The 20,451-nt window shown below is 37.3% G+C and overlaps 1 protein-coding gene across 11 annotated transcripts in view; it reads right to left on the reverse strand.

The window, feature by feature from the left end:
- Positions 1 to 20,451, reverse strand: part of SLC9A9 (solute carrier family 9 member A9) — a 599,624-nt gene that overhangs the window by 445,063 nt on the left and 134,110 nt on the right. For all 11 annotated transcript variants that reach the window (XM_072958726.1, XM_072958712.1, XM_072958718.1 and 8 more), the window contains 2 exons: positions 9,895 to 9,972; positions 8,268 to 8,344 (listed from right to left, as the gene is read on the reverse strand). In XM_072958726.1, coding sequence (XP_072814827.1) covers positions 8,268 to 8,344; positions 9,895 to 9,972 — 155 coding nt within the window. The remainder of the gene's footprint in view (positions 1 to 8,267; positions 8,345 to 9,894; positions 9,973 to 20,451) is intronic.

A 20,451-nucleotide genomic window follows, 5' to 3' on the forward strand; every position in this document is an offset into this window, starting at 1 on the left:
GTGTGTGTGTATGTATGTATGTATGCATGTATGTATGTATGTATGTAGAAGCCGACCTACATTTACTGTAGCTCCTCCATCAGATTTTGGTCAAACTGAGAAAAAAAAAAATATTTGGCTTTGTGCCTAAAGGTACTGAAGAATGAAAGTAAACTGGGTAATTACAAGATCTGAATATTTAATTTAAAATGAATTCCATAGTTAGAATCTTTACGGTACGCTTTTTAATAATAAGACTTCTCAGGTAAATTCTTTTTCAGAATAAAGTATGTTTCAATTATTTTTATATTTTAAAAATTATTCTGTTTCTCTTTTCTCACATCAGCAATTTCATATACCATTTTGTTCCTTCTACATGGCTTTTAACATTTCTCTTCCTAATTTAGAGTTGGGTTTTATATGTTTTCCTTTTTGAATCTTTTAGAATTTGTTTATTTTCTCCTACCCTGTCCTATCATTCTTACCTCAGAAATCTTCAAGGTTGTGATGGAAGGACTGCGTTGGTGACTAACGCATAGATCCATGTGGCTCTGACGACTTCACCTCCTTTACTTCCAAACTAGATCTCTGATGTTTCCCACAGTCCCCTCCTCCCTCCCTTTAGTTTCTTTTCCTCATAAACTTCACTCATCTCTCTGCTGCCAGACATACAGCCCAAGCTTGCTGTGATATGGATATGAGAAACCACACTGCTAAGCAGCTCGGGCTGTACTTGACAGATTAGAGATTATTTTTTTCTTATTTGGCTGTGTCAGGGCAGCAGTGTATTTATTTTTTCTCTCTGACACCAGTGACAGCTATTACTGTGCCAGCTCCAAATTCAGAGAGTAAATGAATGAATGCACTGAGGAGTCACGGGGCCTTCTGGTCTGACTCAACACAGCCTCCCTGAGCTCTGCTGTTTTGCAACCTACTGAAAATGGAGTCTCAGAGAGTAGCAGCCCAGAGAGTCTCAAGAGACAGTGAGAAAAACATGGTTGGAAAGGAGGGAGAGAGAGAAGGGAGAAAGAAGAGGGAAGGTAAAGACAGAAGAAGACAGACAAAAAATATAGGGCTTTGTGTTTGGTAAGAATTAACCAGGGGATATTGGCAAATACACACTTGGCGCCTTTGCTTCTCTGCTACTGTCTGCCAGCCCGAGTTGTTCTTATTAAAACACACAATTGTAGAATCAGAGTTTCCCAGAGATGGAAGTAAGCAGAATAATCAAGCAGGGCTTTATAAATTTATTAAACAGCTCCTTTCACTTGTTTCCCCCTTTATTTTTACTTTAATATAACTGATACATGCAAGAGAATATATAGAAGGATTATAAAAGTTATAAATTATTAATAAAATACTGAATACCTGGAAACCCACTCCAACCTATGAGCCAGAATGCTACCAATAATTTCTCTTCCATGTATTTCTTTCTATTCCATTCTTTTCCCTCTTTCCCAGAAATTACCACTTTGCTGAATTTTGTTTTTAATTCCCTCCTTTATTACACATATGCATATATGCATTCTCACCTACATGCATGCATGCTTAAACAATATTGTTTAACCTTGCTCATTTATGAATATTATAAAAATGATGTCATACTGCATGTAATCTTATGGAGCTTGATTTACCGATCCTACAATATATTTCCAAGACTCACCTACACTGTCATAAGCAATTTTATTTCATTGTTTTTCACCACTGTGTAATGTTATGTTATATAAATTTATTTTTCTTTTCTCCTTTTAATGATACAAGTTGTTTACAAGTTTTTGCTACCATGAATAATGTTGCTACAAAATATTTTTATACATGGTACATGTGTGCAAGTGGGTCCCTAAGGAAAACACTCAGAAATATAAAGTATACAAATATGTACAAAGAATTTAAGAATATATTTACAAATTTTCAAATTATATACTCATAAATATACACATTGAAATAAATTTATGTTCAAGAGTAAAGAACTAATAATAGATAAGGTACTCATGAAGAAGAGTATCCTTTTAAGATATAAAGACTTACTATGAAGCCATCATAATTAGGGCAGTGTGGTATTGGTGCAGGGATAGATATAGGCCAACCAGATAGAATTAAGTGTTTAGAAACAGAAACCACAACAAATAGCACAGGAGACACTGTAGACAGACCCGGGGGAAAAGTGGGACTAGACAATAAATGATGTTATAATAACTGGTTGTCCCTTTGAGAAAGAAAAATTTAATTGGATATCTACTTTATATTGTATACAAAAATCAATTCCAGAAAATGGACTTACTGCAAAAGGCAAAACTTTAAAACATTTTAGAAGACAGTATCTTCCTGACTCTGGGGTATGAAAGGATTTATTAAATAAAATACAAAAGTGCTAACCATAAAAGGAAAAAAAAAGTTATCAACCTGACTACACTAAATTTAAGAAATTCTGTTCATTAAGAGACATCATGAAAAAATAAAAGCACAAGACACAAACTGGGAGGAAATACTTGTGACATATGTAACTGAATATGGATTACCATGTAGAACATATAAAGAAATCAGGTAAACTAATGAAAATATGATAAAACAACTCATTAGAAAAATGGACAAAAAATTTGGTCTGGCATCATATGAAAATATAATCAATTTCACTAACAATCAGGGAAATACCAATAAAGTCCACAGAATAATTTGATTTCACACATGTCAGGTAGCAAAAAATTAAGAAGAAAAATTGGCACAACTGCTTTGGAAATAATTTTGCATTATTTTATAAAAACCAATTCATTTGTAGACTCTACAACTTGGCACTTCCACACTCACATATGAATATAGAAGGGCCACCAAGTCTGGGAACACAGACAATTATGTAATAGCTGGTTTATTGTTATTGCATTATGGTACATGATAAAATAATAGCATGCATATTTCAATACTTTATAGCTACCCTGAATGCAGTTGAGATAATTCTTCAGTCCTAATTAAATATGGAGATATTAAAATCCTTCCTTTCCCAACTCTCTCTTTGCTTAGGCTCTTGAAAAACACACTTGTCCTTTGTAATTCCCTAGCAAAGCTGATGAAACAGTGAAATCTATGCAGACTGTCTCCCATGAAAAATTCATGGATAATTTAAGGGGGTTGACTGCCTTCCTGAAGTCCTTCTATGCACCATCTAAGGGTCTGTGTTTCCTGGTTAAGAATTCTGCTCTAAGTCATTCTCTTTCCAGTGTTAGAGCTTAAGACATTGATGTATCTATCACTTGGAATCCGTCTATGAACTACACCTCTTCAGGATTTGGTTTTAGATCCTTGTCCCTTCTTCCAGGTTTAGGAGTCAGCATTTTAAGACTACTGAACCTCGCCATACCTTATCCTAGTTAAGGATAGAGGAACAGCAATTCCAGAACCAGCACCACTGGCACTTAGGCCTGAGGTCCCCAGGTCAGCAGGCACAATGACACAAGAGGGCAAAGTGTCAGGTGTGCTTGGTGGTGTATTAAAGAACCCAACAGGAAAACCAACATTTCAGAGGCATGTTGATTTGAATAATATAAACAACCTCACATTTCTGAAGCCAGGTTTTCCAGAGTGCATTACCCAGAGTCTAGCAATTCTAAGCAAGTAAAATGGACTTAGACTATCCCTCCAAATACCTCCAATAAGAAAAGACAGGTTCCATTTCTACTTCGCAACTGTATTCACAGCTCATTCTTAATGTGCAGATTTTTTTCATAATTGCTAGCCATAATGATAAATGTATGAACCTGAAATTATTTAGGGCTTGGTTTGTCTGGCAGATGTAGCTATTCATCAAACTACAGGAAACACTACAGGAAACGTAAGGGCCTATCTCAGGAGGGGGAGGAAGACACGGAGATTCTAGGAGTGTCTGTTCTGAAGTCAGACGGGCTCTGCCATTTATTACCATTTACTTACTGTGTAACCTTGAGCAAGTCTCAACGTCAGCGTCCATAGATACAAAATAAGGATAATAACAGTATCTATCTCATAGGGGCATTACAGGAATAAAATGAGATAATGTGTGAAAAAAGCATAGGTCAGTGTCTGGCACATGGGATGCGATTTAAAAATGAGCTATTTTAAAAACCAAAATCCCATTCTTCATCATTTAGATCCATGTCTTTTTCTCCAAATATTTTTAGAACTGTGGCATTCGTTTTAATTCCTCATTAACAGAGAAGTCAGAAGGATATCATTTTCATTGCTCTTAAAGAAGCAGCATTTCATGGTTACTAATAAATTCTTAGGACAGACATGTATGTGCTGACATAAGCATTAGGTAGGTTGTCATTGTGATGATATATCTGTGTCACCATAAGGGTAGAGACATGAAATCAAAGATAAAGGAAAAGCCCCCAAAGATGGAGCAGGTGAATTGAGAAATAATTCAAATACATGGGTTTTATTTTAAAACAGAGATGTATTTAAAACATTTCCTAAGTGATAAAATGGGTGAGAGGCCAAGAAAGGTAGCTGAATTCTTTAAGAATAATCCACCCTTAAAAAAATTTTTTTTTTAAGATTTCTTGATTCTATTGGCAGAGGGATATTGTAAAACTTTCCCTTGTAATATGAAAGATGGTTTACATCCAATTTTTGAAATGAAATGAATTTAATAAAACTTGAAAACTCTTTCATTTAAACGGACCCAATGATCCCAATTCCTATAAAGCATCTGAATCCAGCCCTAAAAGCAACCTGTATTTTGATTAGACACAGTCCTTACCTACAGAACATTATGGCCCACTAGCCAAGTTTTCATTCACGTTCCACACTCACTCTTCATGATCTTCACATCCCTATACATTTCTGATCCTGGGCTTTATGGTCACCTCTCAGCTGACTCTCTAGCGTCAGTTTCCACATTCTCTGACACTGCCCTGTGAAACTTACTCTCCAGCTTGGAAACTTGCACAATATTCCCCATATGCAACAGGACTAATGCACCTGATGATGGAGAATCCAACTACTCACCCCTCTTCATTAGATGACTACCTGCTTTATGATTTTATTCTCAGAGCCCAATCTAACTGACTGCCTTGAATCCCTCCTCCTGCCCATTTCATGCAAGTATGAGTATTTCTGCATAAACTTGGAAACCCTTAATTACCCTTAAAAATCGAGACTCCTTTCAGATGGGATCCCCTAATAAAAATGTCTCATGTTTGTGAGAACTTCTAAAGGGATAAATGAAGAAACATGTTGCATGTTAGTAACTATTGACTGGGTTTACACCACTTTATTTTCTAGTTTAATATTTTACATGTTATTTTTAATGCCAAAAATAAATAGAAGTAAAGCACATTTTTGGAATTTGACTCTGGAGCCAAACTAGTTAGTTACTAATAGCAGCCGTATTACTTACACTTATTCTCTCTCAACCTCAGTTGTCTCAACTGTTAAATGAGGATAATAGCAATATGTACTTAACAGGATTATTTGGAGGATTAAATGAAATAATCCATGTAAAGTACTTTTAAAAGGGCATGGTACATATCAGCTCTCCATAAATGTTTGTTGTGTTGTTTTTATCAGTATTAACTTTCCAGAAATACATAACTGGACATTTTCTAAGGTTTAAGGGTAGATTTGAGTGACTCACACAATGGAAGTCACCAAAATATGAAAGTGTCAGTTTGGTCTGAATTGAAGTTTGTGCCTTTCCTTCAGAATTTCTGAAATTGTGTCTGGAGATCAGCATAAAAATAAAGTGTTGTTTCCCATCATACAGTGTCCAAAACAACTGACCCTACCAATACTCTTCCTTTATTTCTGCCCACAGGATGGATGTGTCAAGTCACCCATCATTTCCTAGGGGTTGAATCCAGTGGATACCTACTCCTATCCCACTTGACCCCCTGTGTGTTAGACACTGTCCATCCTCCATCCACGTCTTCCTTTGACTTTCAGACACACACCCTGCTGGTTTGCTTCCTGTTTCTTTGGCCCAGTACGGGATAGTGCTTGGTGGATACCTCTTCCCTTTCTTCAAACAGTGCTACTGCCCAGGTACCTTGCTTTTCTCACACACTTGCCCTGGATGACCCCATTCTCTCAGGATTTTAACAAGTTAATGATTCCACATCCACTTTTACCGTCACTGCCTGAGACTAGGCCCTCCTCTCTTCCAGCCCAGCCGGGAAACTGTCTCATACACAGTCCCCTTGCTATCTTTTTCCCAATTCAAAATTTCTCCTTTACATGGCCACCAGAATGACCTTCCTAAAGTGTAAATCTGACCTTGTCACTCTCAAGCTAAAGCTCTTCAGTGGCTTCCCTTGCCTTGCTGGATAAGATCCTAAAATCTTAACTATCTATCCCTTCTGCACTTTAATCTAATGACCCTAACGACCCACATTAAGAAGACACCCTACAAGTTTTTGTTCTTCAAACAAAGAACATGGTTCTAAAAGATTTTATTCAAATCACTCTCCATTATAAATTATTGATTGTAGCTTAAAACTCAATTAGAAGAGTTTCTCAACTCCAGTAAATACATATCACTGGATCTCCTGAACTGAAATTTTTAAGAACAAGTCAATTATATACGATGCACATGTGTGAACACACATACTCACACCACACAATGTTGTGCTTTAAAAAATAGTTGTATAGATTTTTATGATAGTAAAAGCATATTATATAAATGCATACACTTAAGTATACTTAAAATCAGCTATGCAAAGGAAACAGGGTAATAATGAAACTGATTATTCCATAATTTGACAATATTGTTCACAAGTTTAGAATTTGGATCCATTATAAATTTCAGATTTCCATATTATAGAACTGCTAAAGATCAATCTTTGCTACAAACTGATAAATATTTGTTGAGAGTCCACATATCTCAGAGTCTTTTGTCAATGTATAGGAACAATGATTAGGGAATACAAGAATTCAAGAGAAATTGCTAAATGAAGAGGGGGGTTGATAAGCCCTGCTGGATCAAGAGCAGAAGTCCTGAATTTTTTCCTGACCGATGCCCTACTTCTCATAGATGGTGAGACTGAAAAAATTAATTTACCTTTTAAGATGTTACATTCCTCATCTTCATAAGGAGGAGTTTTAATTACACAAATCTCTGAGGCCCTTGACAGCTTTGAAATTTGGATACTGAGCTATGGCATACCCACAGAACAGAAAAGCCTTCCCTGAACATGCTTTGAGAAGGATCAAATCCCCTGTGTCTCTCAACCACAAACAGCTGGCAGACCTTAGCTGTCCAGGCTTGATGGGCTCCCCAGTCTGTGCCTCGGCAAGCCTCCACTTTCAGGTGCTGAAATTTTCAGCTTCCTCACTGTCTTCATCATACCGGACATTTCCATATAACGTAGCCCGAGTTGTTCTAGGCTTGAATCAATAAAAAATTTACAAGAGAATTCAATATAACCCTGTCCGGCTTTCAGGTCCAAGTAATGATAACTTCTTAGCCTTCCAGTGACATGCACTAAACACTTCATAAGGAAAGGACTGGATGAGTGACTAATGTGTATTTTTAGCCTCAGTTTCTTGTGTTAGGGATATAACAACTTATGCAATAAAATTCCAGGGTAGAACTGGCTGTGTCAGACAATTTAAGACATCCACACCACCACAGACATAGCAGCTGGTCATGTTTTTTGCAGTGGAGATTTAATGTATTGGATAGGATTATAAGTGAATTGGATTGGCTTCACCATTTTGTACCACATTTTACTTTATGATGAGCTGCAAGCTAGAGTCTGTATAGTTAGACTTGGGGCTTAGCAGCATAGCCAATAAAATGTAATGAGAAAAAACAAGTCTGCATTCTACAGTGTATCAACCAAAAAGCCATCCCAGCACTAAACACCTCTGCTGATCTTTGGAGATGCCTGTCTCAGACTGCTCTCTTGTCAACTTTCCCTTAGAAGTAAAACCCTTGACATATAGTTACTAATGTACTCCTGTCAAATAGAGGTGGAGAAAGAATACAATATGCTTATCTGCGTTATTTAAGCCAAAAAGGGAAAAAGGGCATTTTGCTTCTCAGAACTTAAGCCAAATTATCCACATTTCCTAAGTCAGAAGTCCAAAACTCACAGAGAAAATCCAACAATCTAATTCTAGTTTGCTTTGATTTGCAACAAAAGGCATGAAGACACGCAAGCCTTGGAATTGAGTCAGAAAAATGTGTAAAGACGTGATACACTGAAAAAACTAGATAATTCATACAGTCAGTGTGAGTCCAGGAAATGTGAGATCCCTCCCACAGACGACTGGCCCCACAGCCTTCTGGAACTTGAGTTCTGAATGTCACTTACCCTATGACGATACAGGAGATGGCAGTTCCCAAGAAGGCATATGTTAAAATAGATCCAAGGTTTTGAAAAAAGTGTCTCTGGGGATAAAAAATATATATATTTCATATAGCACATCAGCGTTTTTTTCTTAGTGTAACAGGAGGTAAAAATAAATATATGAGTTTTCACAGTCTCTCCCTTCCTTCACTATTTCGGCAAATTTTGTTTTTGGAGCCTCAGTTCCTGGCCTTACTGTATAAACAAGACTTAAGATTTACACTGCAAAAGATGGAGGGTTCCAAAGAAAAGGGAAAAAATACTTCTGGTAGGTGACAGGGTGGAGAAGAGAGAAACGACTGCCAGAGCTGGCTGGACCCAGGAGGGAGGGACAGGACTGGGGCAATGGCCACGCAGGACTCTGGAATGATTAAAGGAAGACAGAGATTTTAAGAAGTTCTGTTGTCACTGGAACCCCTTTAGCACTTTAAAAATACTATTCTAAAAGATTTAAGTTGCCTTTTGGCTTTTATTGGATCTCTGATTTATATTTCTTCTGAATGTGATGAAACAAAACCTTAATCACCTACAACAGTTTATTTTAATGAATCACACAAAAATGCTGCTTAGTCTCGGGGCTGTGGAGGAGAAAGCACTATGGGAATGAATCCAGCCTTCTAAATATTTTCCAGTGCTTGCTTGGGAAAACTCCCTTCCGGTTCTGCAAGTGGTGTCTGAGTAGCCAGAATTGACAGCAAGAGGGAGCCTGGAGAACACCAGAAAATCAGGTCTGTGCTGAACAAGCCACCCTGGCTGCTGGAGCCCAGAGGCTTTGGGAGAGCCTGGGAGGAGAGCCGCAGGAGTCTCCGGAGTGGGGGGTGGGCAGTAGAAAAGCAGCTCGCTTCCTCTGCTTCCCAAAACTCACTCAGGCCAGAGCCTCACTTTGTGGCACAGGGGGTACTAGCGTTTAAACTATGATGTGAATTCCTAATCTGGGAAATATGCACATTCAGGCTGCACCTAAGTAATGTCATGAAAGTGTATAGGAACTGCAAAACTGGACTTTCTCTCTGTGAGCATCAACAGCTGAGTATTAGCAAAGCAATCTTAAGTTGTCACCTTGATGGTTAAACCTGATGTTAATTAATGGTTACAATCATCTAGAATAACATTGCCCAATAGAAATATAATGCAAACCATATATGTCATTAAATTTTTTCTAGTAGCTGCATTAAAATAAGTTTAAAAAAAGCAAAATGAATTTTGATAATATGTTTCATTTAACCCAATATATGCAAAATAATATCATTTCTACATGAAATTAATATAAAGCATTATTGAAATATTTTACCTTCTTTTTCTAACACTGAGTAAAATTCAGTGCATATTTTACACTTAAAGCACATCTTCATTCAGACTAGCCACATTTCAAGGGCTTAATGGCTACACATGGCTAATGGCCAGTATATTGGACAGAACAGGTTTAGAAGAAGTCTAAGAATGTCAGATTTGAATCTATATTACATGATCTAAGATAATGATATTCTTACCAAATAGGTAAACCAATAAAATAAAATAATTGTTTTTTCATTAGTGCTGGCAAAATTCTCTACTTAATGATAAAAGAAAAAAATAATCACTGTATATTTACCTTCTTTAGGCTATATCCTGCGTGAAATATAATTGGTGGCAGTAACACATTGAAGAAGATTTCTGGGTCAAATGTCATCTGCCAGAAAAGACAAAAGTGGAGTTAGGAAGATGCTTCTTGGTGCTACTAAAAATAGGTTTAAAAATAAAACAAAACAGTTTTGGTCACCTTTGCTAAGGTTGTATGAGACATATTAAAATGCTACTAAATCAGCAGAGATGAAAATAAGAGAAAATGCAAACTTAGAAATTCATAATTGAATACAACTGTAAAGTAATATTTTAAATGTAAAACTTATACTCAATTCTGTAGCTAATAAGAATAATAACAACAAAAAACCTCAATGAAACCTCTCTAGGCAAAGAAAACTTTTTCCTTTTATTTTGATTAATTATTTATTCCTCATATGTTAAATGCTTTTATTCTATTTTGTTTTTGTTTTTTTTTCCTGGTTGAAGGGTCTGGTAGTGTTCAAACATTTTAGCTTCTGACAGGGATTTATTTAAAGTTTTCCCCAATAAAACATTTTTAGAAATTTAGTCTTAGTTTTCCCTATTTTATCCCTTCCAATGTTCAAAATATTTTCCAGATTCTAGAAAAAACACATTTAAAAGTGAAAATAGATTTTTCTAGTATTTGTTTATTGGCTTTTATTTAAATGTTAAAATAAACTTGGCCCAAAAAATAAATATTTCTTGGTATGAAGTAGGATGAAATGAGATGTAGAAATTCTTGAATCCAATATCTGCTATTTACTGGGCAGTCTGAAAATGAAAACTCATTTAATCTTTAAAACCTTCCTTAGACTCAGTCTCTTCTTCCTTACTTTCTCTCTCTCTGTGCCTTTCTCTCTCTCTCTCCCCGCCACCACACACCCACATACACCCTCACCCACACCCACCCACACCCACACACACACCCACCCACACCCACACACACACCACACCCAGACCCACACACACGCTGCCCTTCATTATTTCACCACTAAGGCCTTCTTAGCATTACAGTGCTCATCAAAATCTTTCAGATGTATGAGTTTCACAACTATAATTTCTAATTTCCTCCCCCTTTTATGCCTGAATTCTTACTCCTCTCTGAAGCTGGATCTCAAAAGCTACTCCTTTCTGAAACATGCTTTCATTTCCCCAGTCAAAACTGACCAATGTTTCTTCTATGCTCTTTCGGCACTTTGTACCTTCCCTTATAGCATGTGTTTTTATATGATTGTTGGTTTCAGCTTGACTGTTCTCCCCATTAAATTGGGAACCTATCAAGGATCACAATGATGCCTTCTTTCATCAATTCTGTGTTACATTCATCCCTCCCAGTGCTAGCCCATTGCTCGATTTACATTTTCTAAATTGGAAAAAAAATACCTTTGAGAATCAAATCTATTAAAATAGAATGAATTATATATAGCCCTAACAACCTTACACATCACAGACAGGAATTATTTAAGTAAGAGTAAAAGATTTTCTTACCTATATTTTCTTCTTTGGGCCTAGCTGACATTGCTGGAGTCCTTCTGCTCCCTTCCCCCTCCCAGCCCTTCAGCTCTATTCATCCACTATTTGGGAAGGGATGAGTGGGTGAAGTAGGAGCTGCCTACCTCAGCTGGGTCCCCTCTTCATAAACCTCACTGACGCTACAACCTTTCGTACTAGTGAGCATTCAAGTAGATCAGCTTGGCCCATCCATAGGTTTCTGTGCCTTACTTTCTCTATCTTTAAAATGAACATAATAATTTGATACATAATTCTATGGTAGTTATAAAAATTAAATGAATTAATATTTGTAAAGCCCTCATAGCATTGCCTAACAGCTAGTGAGCATCTGTAACTATTTATTACTAAAGAAAATTAAATATCTGAATAAATATTTTCAAGTTATGATATTTGAAGAAATTGCCCTGTTGTCAGGAACTCTTGAAGGTTAAAACTGTAATATTTGGGCAAAAATATTACTTTTCCTTTTAAGTTTACTATTTTTTCTAAAATTATCTGAAATACCATATTGATCTATTTTTTAAGAGGCCTCTTTGAGAGAATATCAATTTCATCTTTGAAAGCTTTTAGCAAAGAGATGTATTTCTGAGTTCTGGAGGAGTGAAGCAATGCAGCTGTGGTCATCTGGGAGAGAGAATTACAGTGGCACAACATCTTGGACAGAAAATTCCTTGCCTCAGCAGTTTTTCTGCAAAAATCAGGTTAATCACTCAACCAGAACATTTCAATAATCAGAATGCCCCATTCCCTTCATGCAGGTTAACTAATGTGCTATTGAATTATATTTTCTGGAACAACCAGATCAAACTGGCAGGCTGAGAATGGCATGCAGCATACGAGGATTTATTTGTATATACAAAACAGATTTGTGTTCCTTTCAGACTTGCTATAAGCTTAGGAACTGCTAAATCAGAGTTCTGGGAGTAACTCCAATCCTAGACAATTTCTCAGAGATGTCTGGATCTGCTGCTGCACCAACCTCCAGATGGCGATTCCACACGTCATTTTGCTCGAACTTTGTGTTCAAATCGTGGCCTTGGAGGTGAGACTGTTTTTAAAACCCAAAGAACTAAAAATTTTCATTACAGCATGAGGAGGAAAAATCTAAGATAGATGTGATTGGGAAGAACAGAAAGTTAAAGAATATTTCAGCTAAAGACATTAGTCTTAAGACACAAATCTTACAGACCAGCACTGTCCAATAGAACTTTCTGTGATGGTGAAAATGTGCCATTACTGTACTGCCTAATACAGTAGCCACAAGCCACATGAGATACTGAGCAACTGAAGTGTAGGCCAATGGAACTGAGGGACTGACTTTTTTATTTTCCCATCTAGAACTAGTAACTATTGACAGAACGTTTATAGACAGTTACTAGAATTTAAAAATGCAGACCATTCAGTTTTTAGATGGTCTATCATCCTATACAAAGAATGGCTAATTTGGAGAAACAGACCTGAAACCCTGAGGTAAAAGAATTATGGATGCTTTAAGTGAGATTTTTAAATATTGGGATTCAGTTTTTTTAAATACAGGATAACATAAGGGACAGAAAGATATCAACATATTCAACTAGTACAAGGATGCAGTAGTTTTAACTATTGTCTCATATATACACCAGTATTTGGCTGGGAATGGGCCGGACATATGTTCATAGAGATAATCAACTTGAAAACTTCCAAGAGTAGAAAGGAAAGGTACCAAGTTTAGTTCTTAAGTTCATCAGAAGGTTACAGATACAAAACTCTGTTTGGACCTGAGTATTAACGCACTCAGCAACTCAATATGAATTATCTAGGAAGAAATACCAGTGTTCTATGCAACTACTAAATAACCAAGTACTAAAATAACCACTTTAATGGGGACTGTGATTTATGGGGCCTATTACTTCCAAAGAGGCCTTTTAAAAACATTGTTTCATCAATTCTGACAACATTCCTGAGTGGTAGCTGGTAAGTGCAGTTATTCCCGCTTTCCAGAGACAAAGAAGAAATGAATGGCACGCCCAGTGTCAATCAATGTGACAGGGACATCACTGGGAATGGGGTGTACATGCATGGGCAAACTAAACGTGTATTTTCCAGGGGAGTGCCAGGCTAACACAACTACTTAAAGTGAGATTTAACAGTGTTAAAGAGAAGTTGGGACTTAGAAGAAGACTTTCATTGTTTCGGCAATTCCCAGTTCTTTTGGAAAAGTAAAAACGGTTAACGCAATAATGTGTTCACTCATATTCAAAGCTTTGTTCATTAGAAATCTAACAAGCTTCTTCTCAGCTGCAAACTTCTTGAGGATATATGATAGATGGACTGAATCCATGAAGGTTACAGTCAAAGACAGGAAAGGTGCTGTGCAGTGTCAGTACAAGGCAGGGGGCTAAGCTGTAATTCCGAGTTCTCTAGGACAGAGACACCTGTCTGGGCTTGCTGACCCTGTAGGGAGGCTTGACGTTGAAGCAGCACATAAGCTGGGTTTTGAAAGATGGATAGGAGCCTCTCCATGGGGCATCAACATTCAGAACCATGCTCCTTTGTCTGCCCTGGGAGCAGTGAGCCAGGGTTCACTAAGCCACAGAGGAAACTGGCAGATTCCTGGAGTTTCAGTTATATTTGATACTATGCAATTTGAAATATTTTAAATATTTTTAAAATGCAGGCATATCTAAAAGTGAAATTCAAAATTTGTATGCATTTTTATTATAAATTGGAGACTTCAAAGAAAACTTGTCTCTCTCAGGGCAGGCAGCTGTGGGAACGTACCTAGAGACAACTCAAAGGTGTGCATTTCCTTTCCTCTGCCCTAAGTTATGCTTTGCTGTGAGCAGCACTAGAGTGGGAGAAAAAAGAATAAATTCAGAATGTCTGAGGAAAATACATCAGCTACTAATCAGATGAGCTTAGTCTATTTACTTAATCTCTCTGAGCCTTAGTTTCCTCATTTGCAATATGAGCATGCAAATACCTACTTCCTAGAATTGCTTTTGAGGATTAGATGTGATAACAGATGTAAAGAATTCTACTTGGTACCCAACCCTGACTGCTTCTCAAGAGATGTTCACTGTACCTGAATCTAAGTGAAAGAAACTGTTGAAGTAATGGACTGAGGATTGGAGGCCCAGGGCACACTTGGAGCCCTTGGAGAACAGAAATAGACAATGTAAACCTCCTAAGTGATAGGAGAAGCGGTTAAGGCCTGGCACGTGGGTACTGCCCAGACTGTGAACCTCTCTCTGGCCCGGTGGAAATAAATTGGAACTATATTTGTTCAAACATGGATAAAATTAGAGATGTTTTACACAGAAGGATTAAACAATAAAATGGCTTTTGGGAATATAAATTTGTATAATCTCTTAGTAGAGTATTTTAGCAATAGATATCAAAATGTCAAATATCCATACCATTTGATTCAGCAATACCTCATCTCAGAATCTGTCCTGCAGATATGCTTGCACGTGTGTGGAATGACAGGTCAAGAGCATTCATTACAGATGAATGAATGGGAAAAAAAGAAAGCATTGAGGATAAGTGAACCATGGATTAAATAAATCATGGTATAAATAAATCACAGAATCATGGTTAAGTAAATCACAGTATACAGCTGACTCTTGACCAAGGTAGGGGTTAGGGGTGCTGGCCCTCCACGCAGTTGAAAATCCGTATACAACTCACAGCTGGACCTCTGTACACCAGGTTCTTCCCTTTCTGCATTTCCTCCTTATCCACGGTTCTGCATCCACAGATTGGACCATGTAGTGCTGCAGATCGTAAAGTACCATAGTATTTGCTATTGAAAAACATCTGCATATAAGTGGACCTGTGCAGTTCAAACCTGTGTTGTTCAAGGGTCAACTGTAATCTATAAAACTGAATACTATGAACTGTTAGAAAGGCTGAAGAAACTATCTACGAACTGATATGGTTGCTTTCTAAAGTCTGTTGGCAAGGTAAAAGAGCAAGGTATAGGACAGCATGTCTGGCATGTGTAACAAAAATCGCCATAGCCTCACCATATATATAAATATGGATGGAATGGAAAGAACGGAACACACCTAGGAGAAATCCATTCATCCAGCATTATTTACTTAGAATAAGCCACGCATATGGCAGGGAGGATTGGCAGGGCTTGCAGGTGAAATAGAGAGGCAAAAATACAAAACCCCAGAAGGTTTTTGTACCTGGGTGAGTGACTGAGTAGAAATGATTGAAGAGGAGCTGACTTGGCAGAGGTAAGAGGGATCAGAAAAGTTGAGGGCTAATTGAAGTCTCTGCTCACTGAGGCTGAGGTGTCTGTGAGACATTTGGAAATGCATACTTGGGGACGGTCAGAGCCAAGGAGAAATGATCCAGAACTGTCAGCATGGAGGATGACTTACAGAGGAGATCTCTGAAGGAATGAGTGCTGTAGGACAGAGAAGAGGGCCAAGAATAGACCCTGGGATGGGAAGAGGTGGTAGTACCATGGAGAGAGACAGTGAAGGAACAATCAGAGAGAAGAGGAGAATGAAGTTCATGCACAAAGAAAGCCAGAAAAAAGTACGGTGTAAAAAGGAGGTGCTGCTCCCTGATGCAAGACTGTCAGATTTAGCAAATAAAAATACAGGACGCCCAGTTAAATGGGAACTTCAGATAAACAACAATTTTTCAGAATGATTTCTTAGTATCACATTTGGAACATACCTTCCTCAATAATTTATTTATCTGAAACTCAGTAAATAAAGAGAGAGGCAAAAATAAAAAACCCAAAATGAACCTATGCTTTTGTACCTGGTGACTGAGGGAATGATCAAGCAGTAGCTGACTCTCCATCCTGAGATCAGCGACTGAGAACAGAATTTTGAGAGCCCGGGAGAAATCTTTTAATTTCATAGTTGAGAAGTGGATGTTAATCCTTTTCAATTGATTCAATCAAGAAGTAGTTTCAGGGAGTTAAGGAAAGAGTGAGTGATGAGAATGCGGAAGCAGTGGGTTCTAGGTCCTTCATTTGGGAAGCTGAGTGTCAGACTCTTTCAGGAACCTGATACATGGCTCTAGGATGAGACAGAGGGATTAAGGAGGAACAAAGGGACAAAGGCTGAGGGAGGAGGATGCAGGAGAGCAGACCAGGACATAGAATGACGAAGGTATAAGTGGAGAGAGGTAAGGAAGTGATACGAGCAGCAAAAAGTTAGTGAATCAATTTTTTTTTTAATGGGGAGAAAGCCTACTCTCGACATTCAAATCTGTGGAACAGCCAGATTAGGAGATAGTTATTCACAGTGAAAAGTATTCTTCCACACCTCCAGATGGTCCCTGCAGAGCCCTTCTACGTGGCAGGCTCTCGTCAGAGAAACAGGCTTTACCTCAAGTAGGTCACTGTTTAAGAAAAACTTAGCGCCGCAGACAGGTTGTCAGAAGGAGAAGCTGTCTTAGAGGTCACCCATCTGGGGGTCTGCAAACTGATCTCTGCTGATCCCTGGGCTCCGTGGAGGATGCGGTGGTGATGGGAAGTGGGAACAACTGCACTGGTGTGCACCCTGGCTCTACCCTCCAGTTTCTGCCTGAGCAGTTTTAATTTCACCTGTTTCACATGTTGGGAAGGATTTTCAGATTTTTTTTTGCATGAAAGTTTCCTCTGCTAAAAACGTGTTCGAAGCCCTGACCTAATATCATCCCCTAGAGAGCTCAAGGGAGATGTGGAAGGTCACTGGGTCAATCAGAGGCACGAATGAACTTAGAAATCCTAAATTAGAGTTGTTTCTCTTTTTATTATATTTATGTCTTGAATTTTGCTTCAAACAAGTTTTAAATGATGTGTCAGACTTGAAGACGTTCCCTCTACCCTTCTCCAGAAGTAATAAATACTCTGAAGTTAGAAAGAGTTCTTTCTCCCATGACTGTATCCTTGTACTTCATATATATGTATCCACAGCAAAAATTAGTATTTTTATTTTTAAATTTTATCAAAATTTAGCCTTTGTATCCTGCTTTTTACATTCAGAAGTGATTTACCCACATTAATACATGTGGATTATGTCCATTCACTTACACTGCTATGTAGCCTTCTATTGGTGAATATATCATGATTGTTTTTTTCTTTCTCTAACAAGAGAATTAGGACAATTAGGTTGTTTCTTATTTGTCACCATGACTAAAAGTAACACGACATATGTTCTTGAACTTAAGTCTTTGCGTACAGGTATAAATTTCTCCAGAAGTAGAAAATACCTAGAGATAGAACTGCTGGATGATAAGGTATACTAATCGTCAATATTAGAATGTACTGACAAATTACTTAAAAGTGGTTATACCAATTTACACTCTGCAGGAGAGTATAGGAGTATTTCCCCACATTCTAGCCACCGCTTAATACTGACAAATTTCTAATTTTTAACCAACAAGGTAAGTATAAGCTGATGTCACATTATTGTTTTCTTTGCATTTTCCATTACTAATTAAATAAGCATATTTTCCTTTGTTTATTGGACTTTTTTGATATCTCTTCAGTGAATTTTGGATCATATCTATTACCCAGTCTGACTTTTTCTTGTTTATTAGTTCTTCATACAATCTGGTTACTATTCTGTTTTGATTTTTTTTTAACATTTTTTAATTGCGTTATAGTCATTTTACAATGTTGTGTCAAATTCCAGTGTAGAGCACAATTTTTCAGTTATACATGAACATACATATATATTCATTGTCACTTTCTTTTTCCGCTGTGAGTTTTGGTTATTTACATTTCAAATAAATTCTTCTATTCTCTCACCTCTTTAAACTTTTTGACATTGCCTTTTAACTTTGTCAATTGTGTCTTTTTCATGCAAAATTTTTCAGTTTAATGTAGTAAAATTTACTCCATCTTTACTTTAATTCAGCTTTGGTAACTTTAAAAAATTTTTCCCTATCCTAATGTCATAAATATATTTTTTTCCTTAAGTTTTATAATTGGCTGTTCATCCTGAAATTTTAAAAGCCTGAGGAAAGGTTTAGGTCATGATAATAAATAAAGTAAGTTATAGTGTTTTAAAGACTATCTGATTTAAACTACATAGGAAAAATGTGAAATATATGTAAATATATTTATTTGTAATATTACATGTAATAAGCATAAATTATCATTGAGAAATTGTAAGAATATTATACCATAAAACTATGATGACTTTTTTTTTATTACTGTTGTCATTTTTTTTCCTTTTTCAGTTTTATTAGGTAGAATTATTACAGTTTGACTGCACATATACATTATATGATGACTTTTTATGTGATTAAAGTTCCAGAAGTTAGAAATACACTACTGTGAACATTATACATGCAAAAATGACAGATATAAACACTGGTATTTCATTGGAGGTAGATAATGTCTATAAACCCAGGCAGACTTAAGTGGAGAATTGTGAACAAAACATTTATATAGTTCTAAATATTTAGTTTGGCAGCATGGAGTTGTGGAAAGAACATTGAAGTTAGAGTCAGAAGACCTGGTCCTAAGACCAGTTCTGTCACAGATCAATATTGATCAAATCATACAAGCTTTCAGAGCCTCAGTTTCCTATTGTGAAACATAGGAGTAACATCTGTTCACCTCACAGAATAATGGTGAGATTGAAATGGAAATAACAACTACACAGTCACTAGAACACACAGTCACTAGAATTTAGGCAGGGCTGAAGTTCAAGGCCTGTCTTCCTCACTTATATACTAGTACAGTTACCAATCGTCAATTAATCATAATAATAGTTAATAATAAAAATAACAACTGACATTTTCAAAGGCTGTTACAGTTTTAAAAGTGCCTTCATACATAGATTCTCATTTTTTCTTCACAACAACCCTTTAGTATAAGTATTGTGAACACCTCATTTTTACAGAGGTAAAACCAAGGCTCAGAGAGTCATGTGGCTTTCACAAAATCACATACCTTGTAAATAGTAAGACTTAGACTCAAATCTTAGCTTCTAATTGTGAGTTCATTGCTTTGTTGATAAAAATGATGATAATAAAACTAACAGTTAATATAACTTGAGTGCTTACTATAAGCCAGCACTATTCTAAGTGTTTTACACGTATTTTCTCATTTGCAAATCACAGCGTAGTTAGAAATATTCCATTTTATAAAGAGGAAGTTGAAGTATAGAGAAATTAAGTAACTCATCCAACATCACACAGCTGGTAAGTAGCACTTGAAACAAGTAATACAGCGCCAGGGGCTGCCTTCTTAACTACAATATTCCATCCGCCATCCATCTGTGGGTTCGGGTTACCCACTCCACTGCTGGATGTGCCCTCATTGGCTAAAAATACATAAAGACCACCTAGGTTTTCTAGATCATTGCCACAGCACCTAGACACTGATGGCCAGAGTTTCCTATGTTTCTGCATAAGATTCTTGACACATGAAATTACCTCTATTACCTTTGTGACTCACCTTTGTGAGCCTTTACTAACATAACCATACCTTTTGGTTTGACCAGAATAGTCCCAGGTAATACTTGTTGTCCTGGCCTAATTATCATGGCCCCATTCACTCACAAGAGTTCCAGTTTGAAAATCAAATGATCTGGTTTCCTCCTTTGACCCTAGGCACCCAGACTCCAGGCCTTTTAACTGCCTACACACAACTTCGATTGGCTGCTGGTCCTTTGTGGGCCTTTCATTGTATGGATAGCCTACCTCCTGCCACTAGCTGTGGTATTAAAATGACGGGGGGGGGGGGAGGTGAGGGAGGCTCCTGTTCTAATATTGGCTCGATATAAGCAGGGGAAGAGAAAATAACAGGTGGGTGTGAGAAGGGACTGGTCCCCATCTCACCAAGAGTATTTACTCCTCATTACCAAGGTAAGAATTACAAAAGGAAAGGCATCCAACACAATTGAAAACCTGTGCATCAAGAGTGATTTTCCCCAATCTGGAATTGGTCTTAATCTTGGCCAATCTTTATATTATAGGCAAAAGAAACTGTGCTTTCCAACCCTCAGAACATATGGGAGCACTGCAGCCCCACAGTTTCTTTTTGGCCTCACCTAACTTTGAAACGTGCGGCCAGCTTCCCCATCACAAGACCTCACCAGGGAGC

This window comes from Vicugna pacos, chromosome 1, assembly GCF_048564905.1.
Source record: "Vicugna pacos chromosome 1, VicPac4, whole genome shotgun sequence".
Lineage (NCBI taxonomy): Eukaryota > Metazoa > Chordata > Mammalia > Artiodactyla > Camelidae > Vicugna > Vicugna pacos.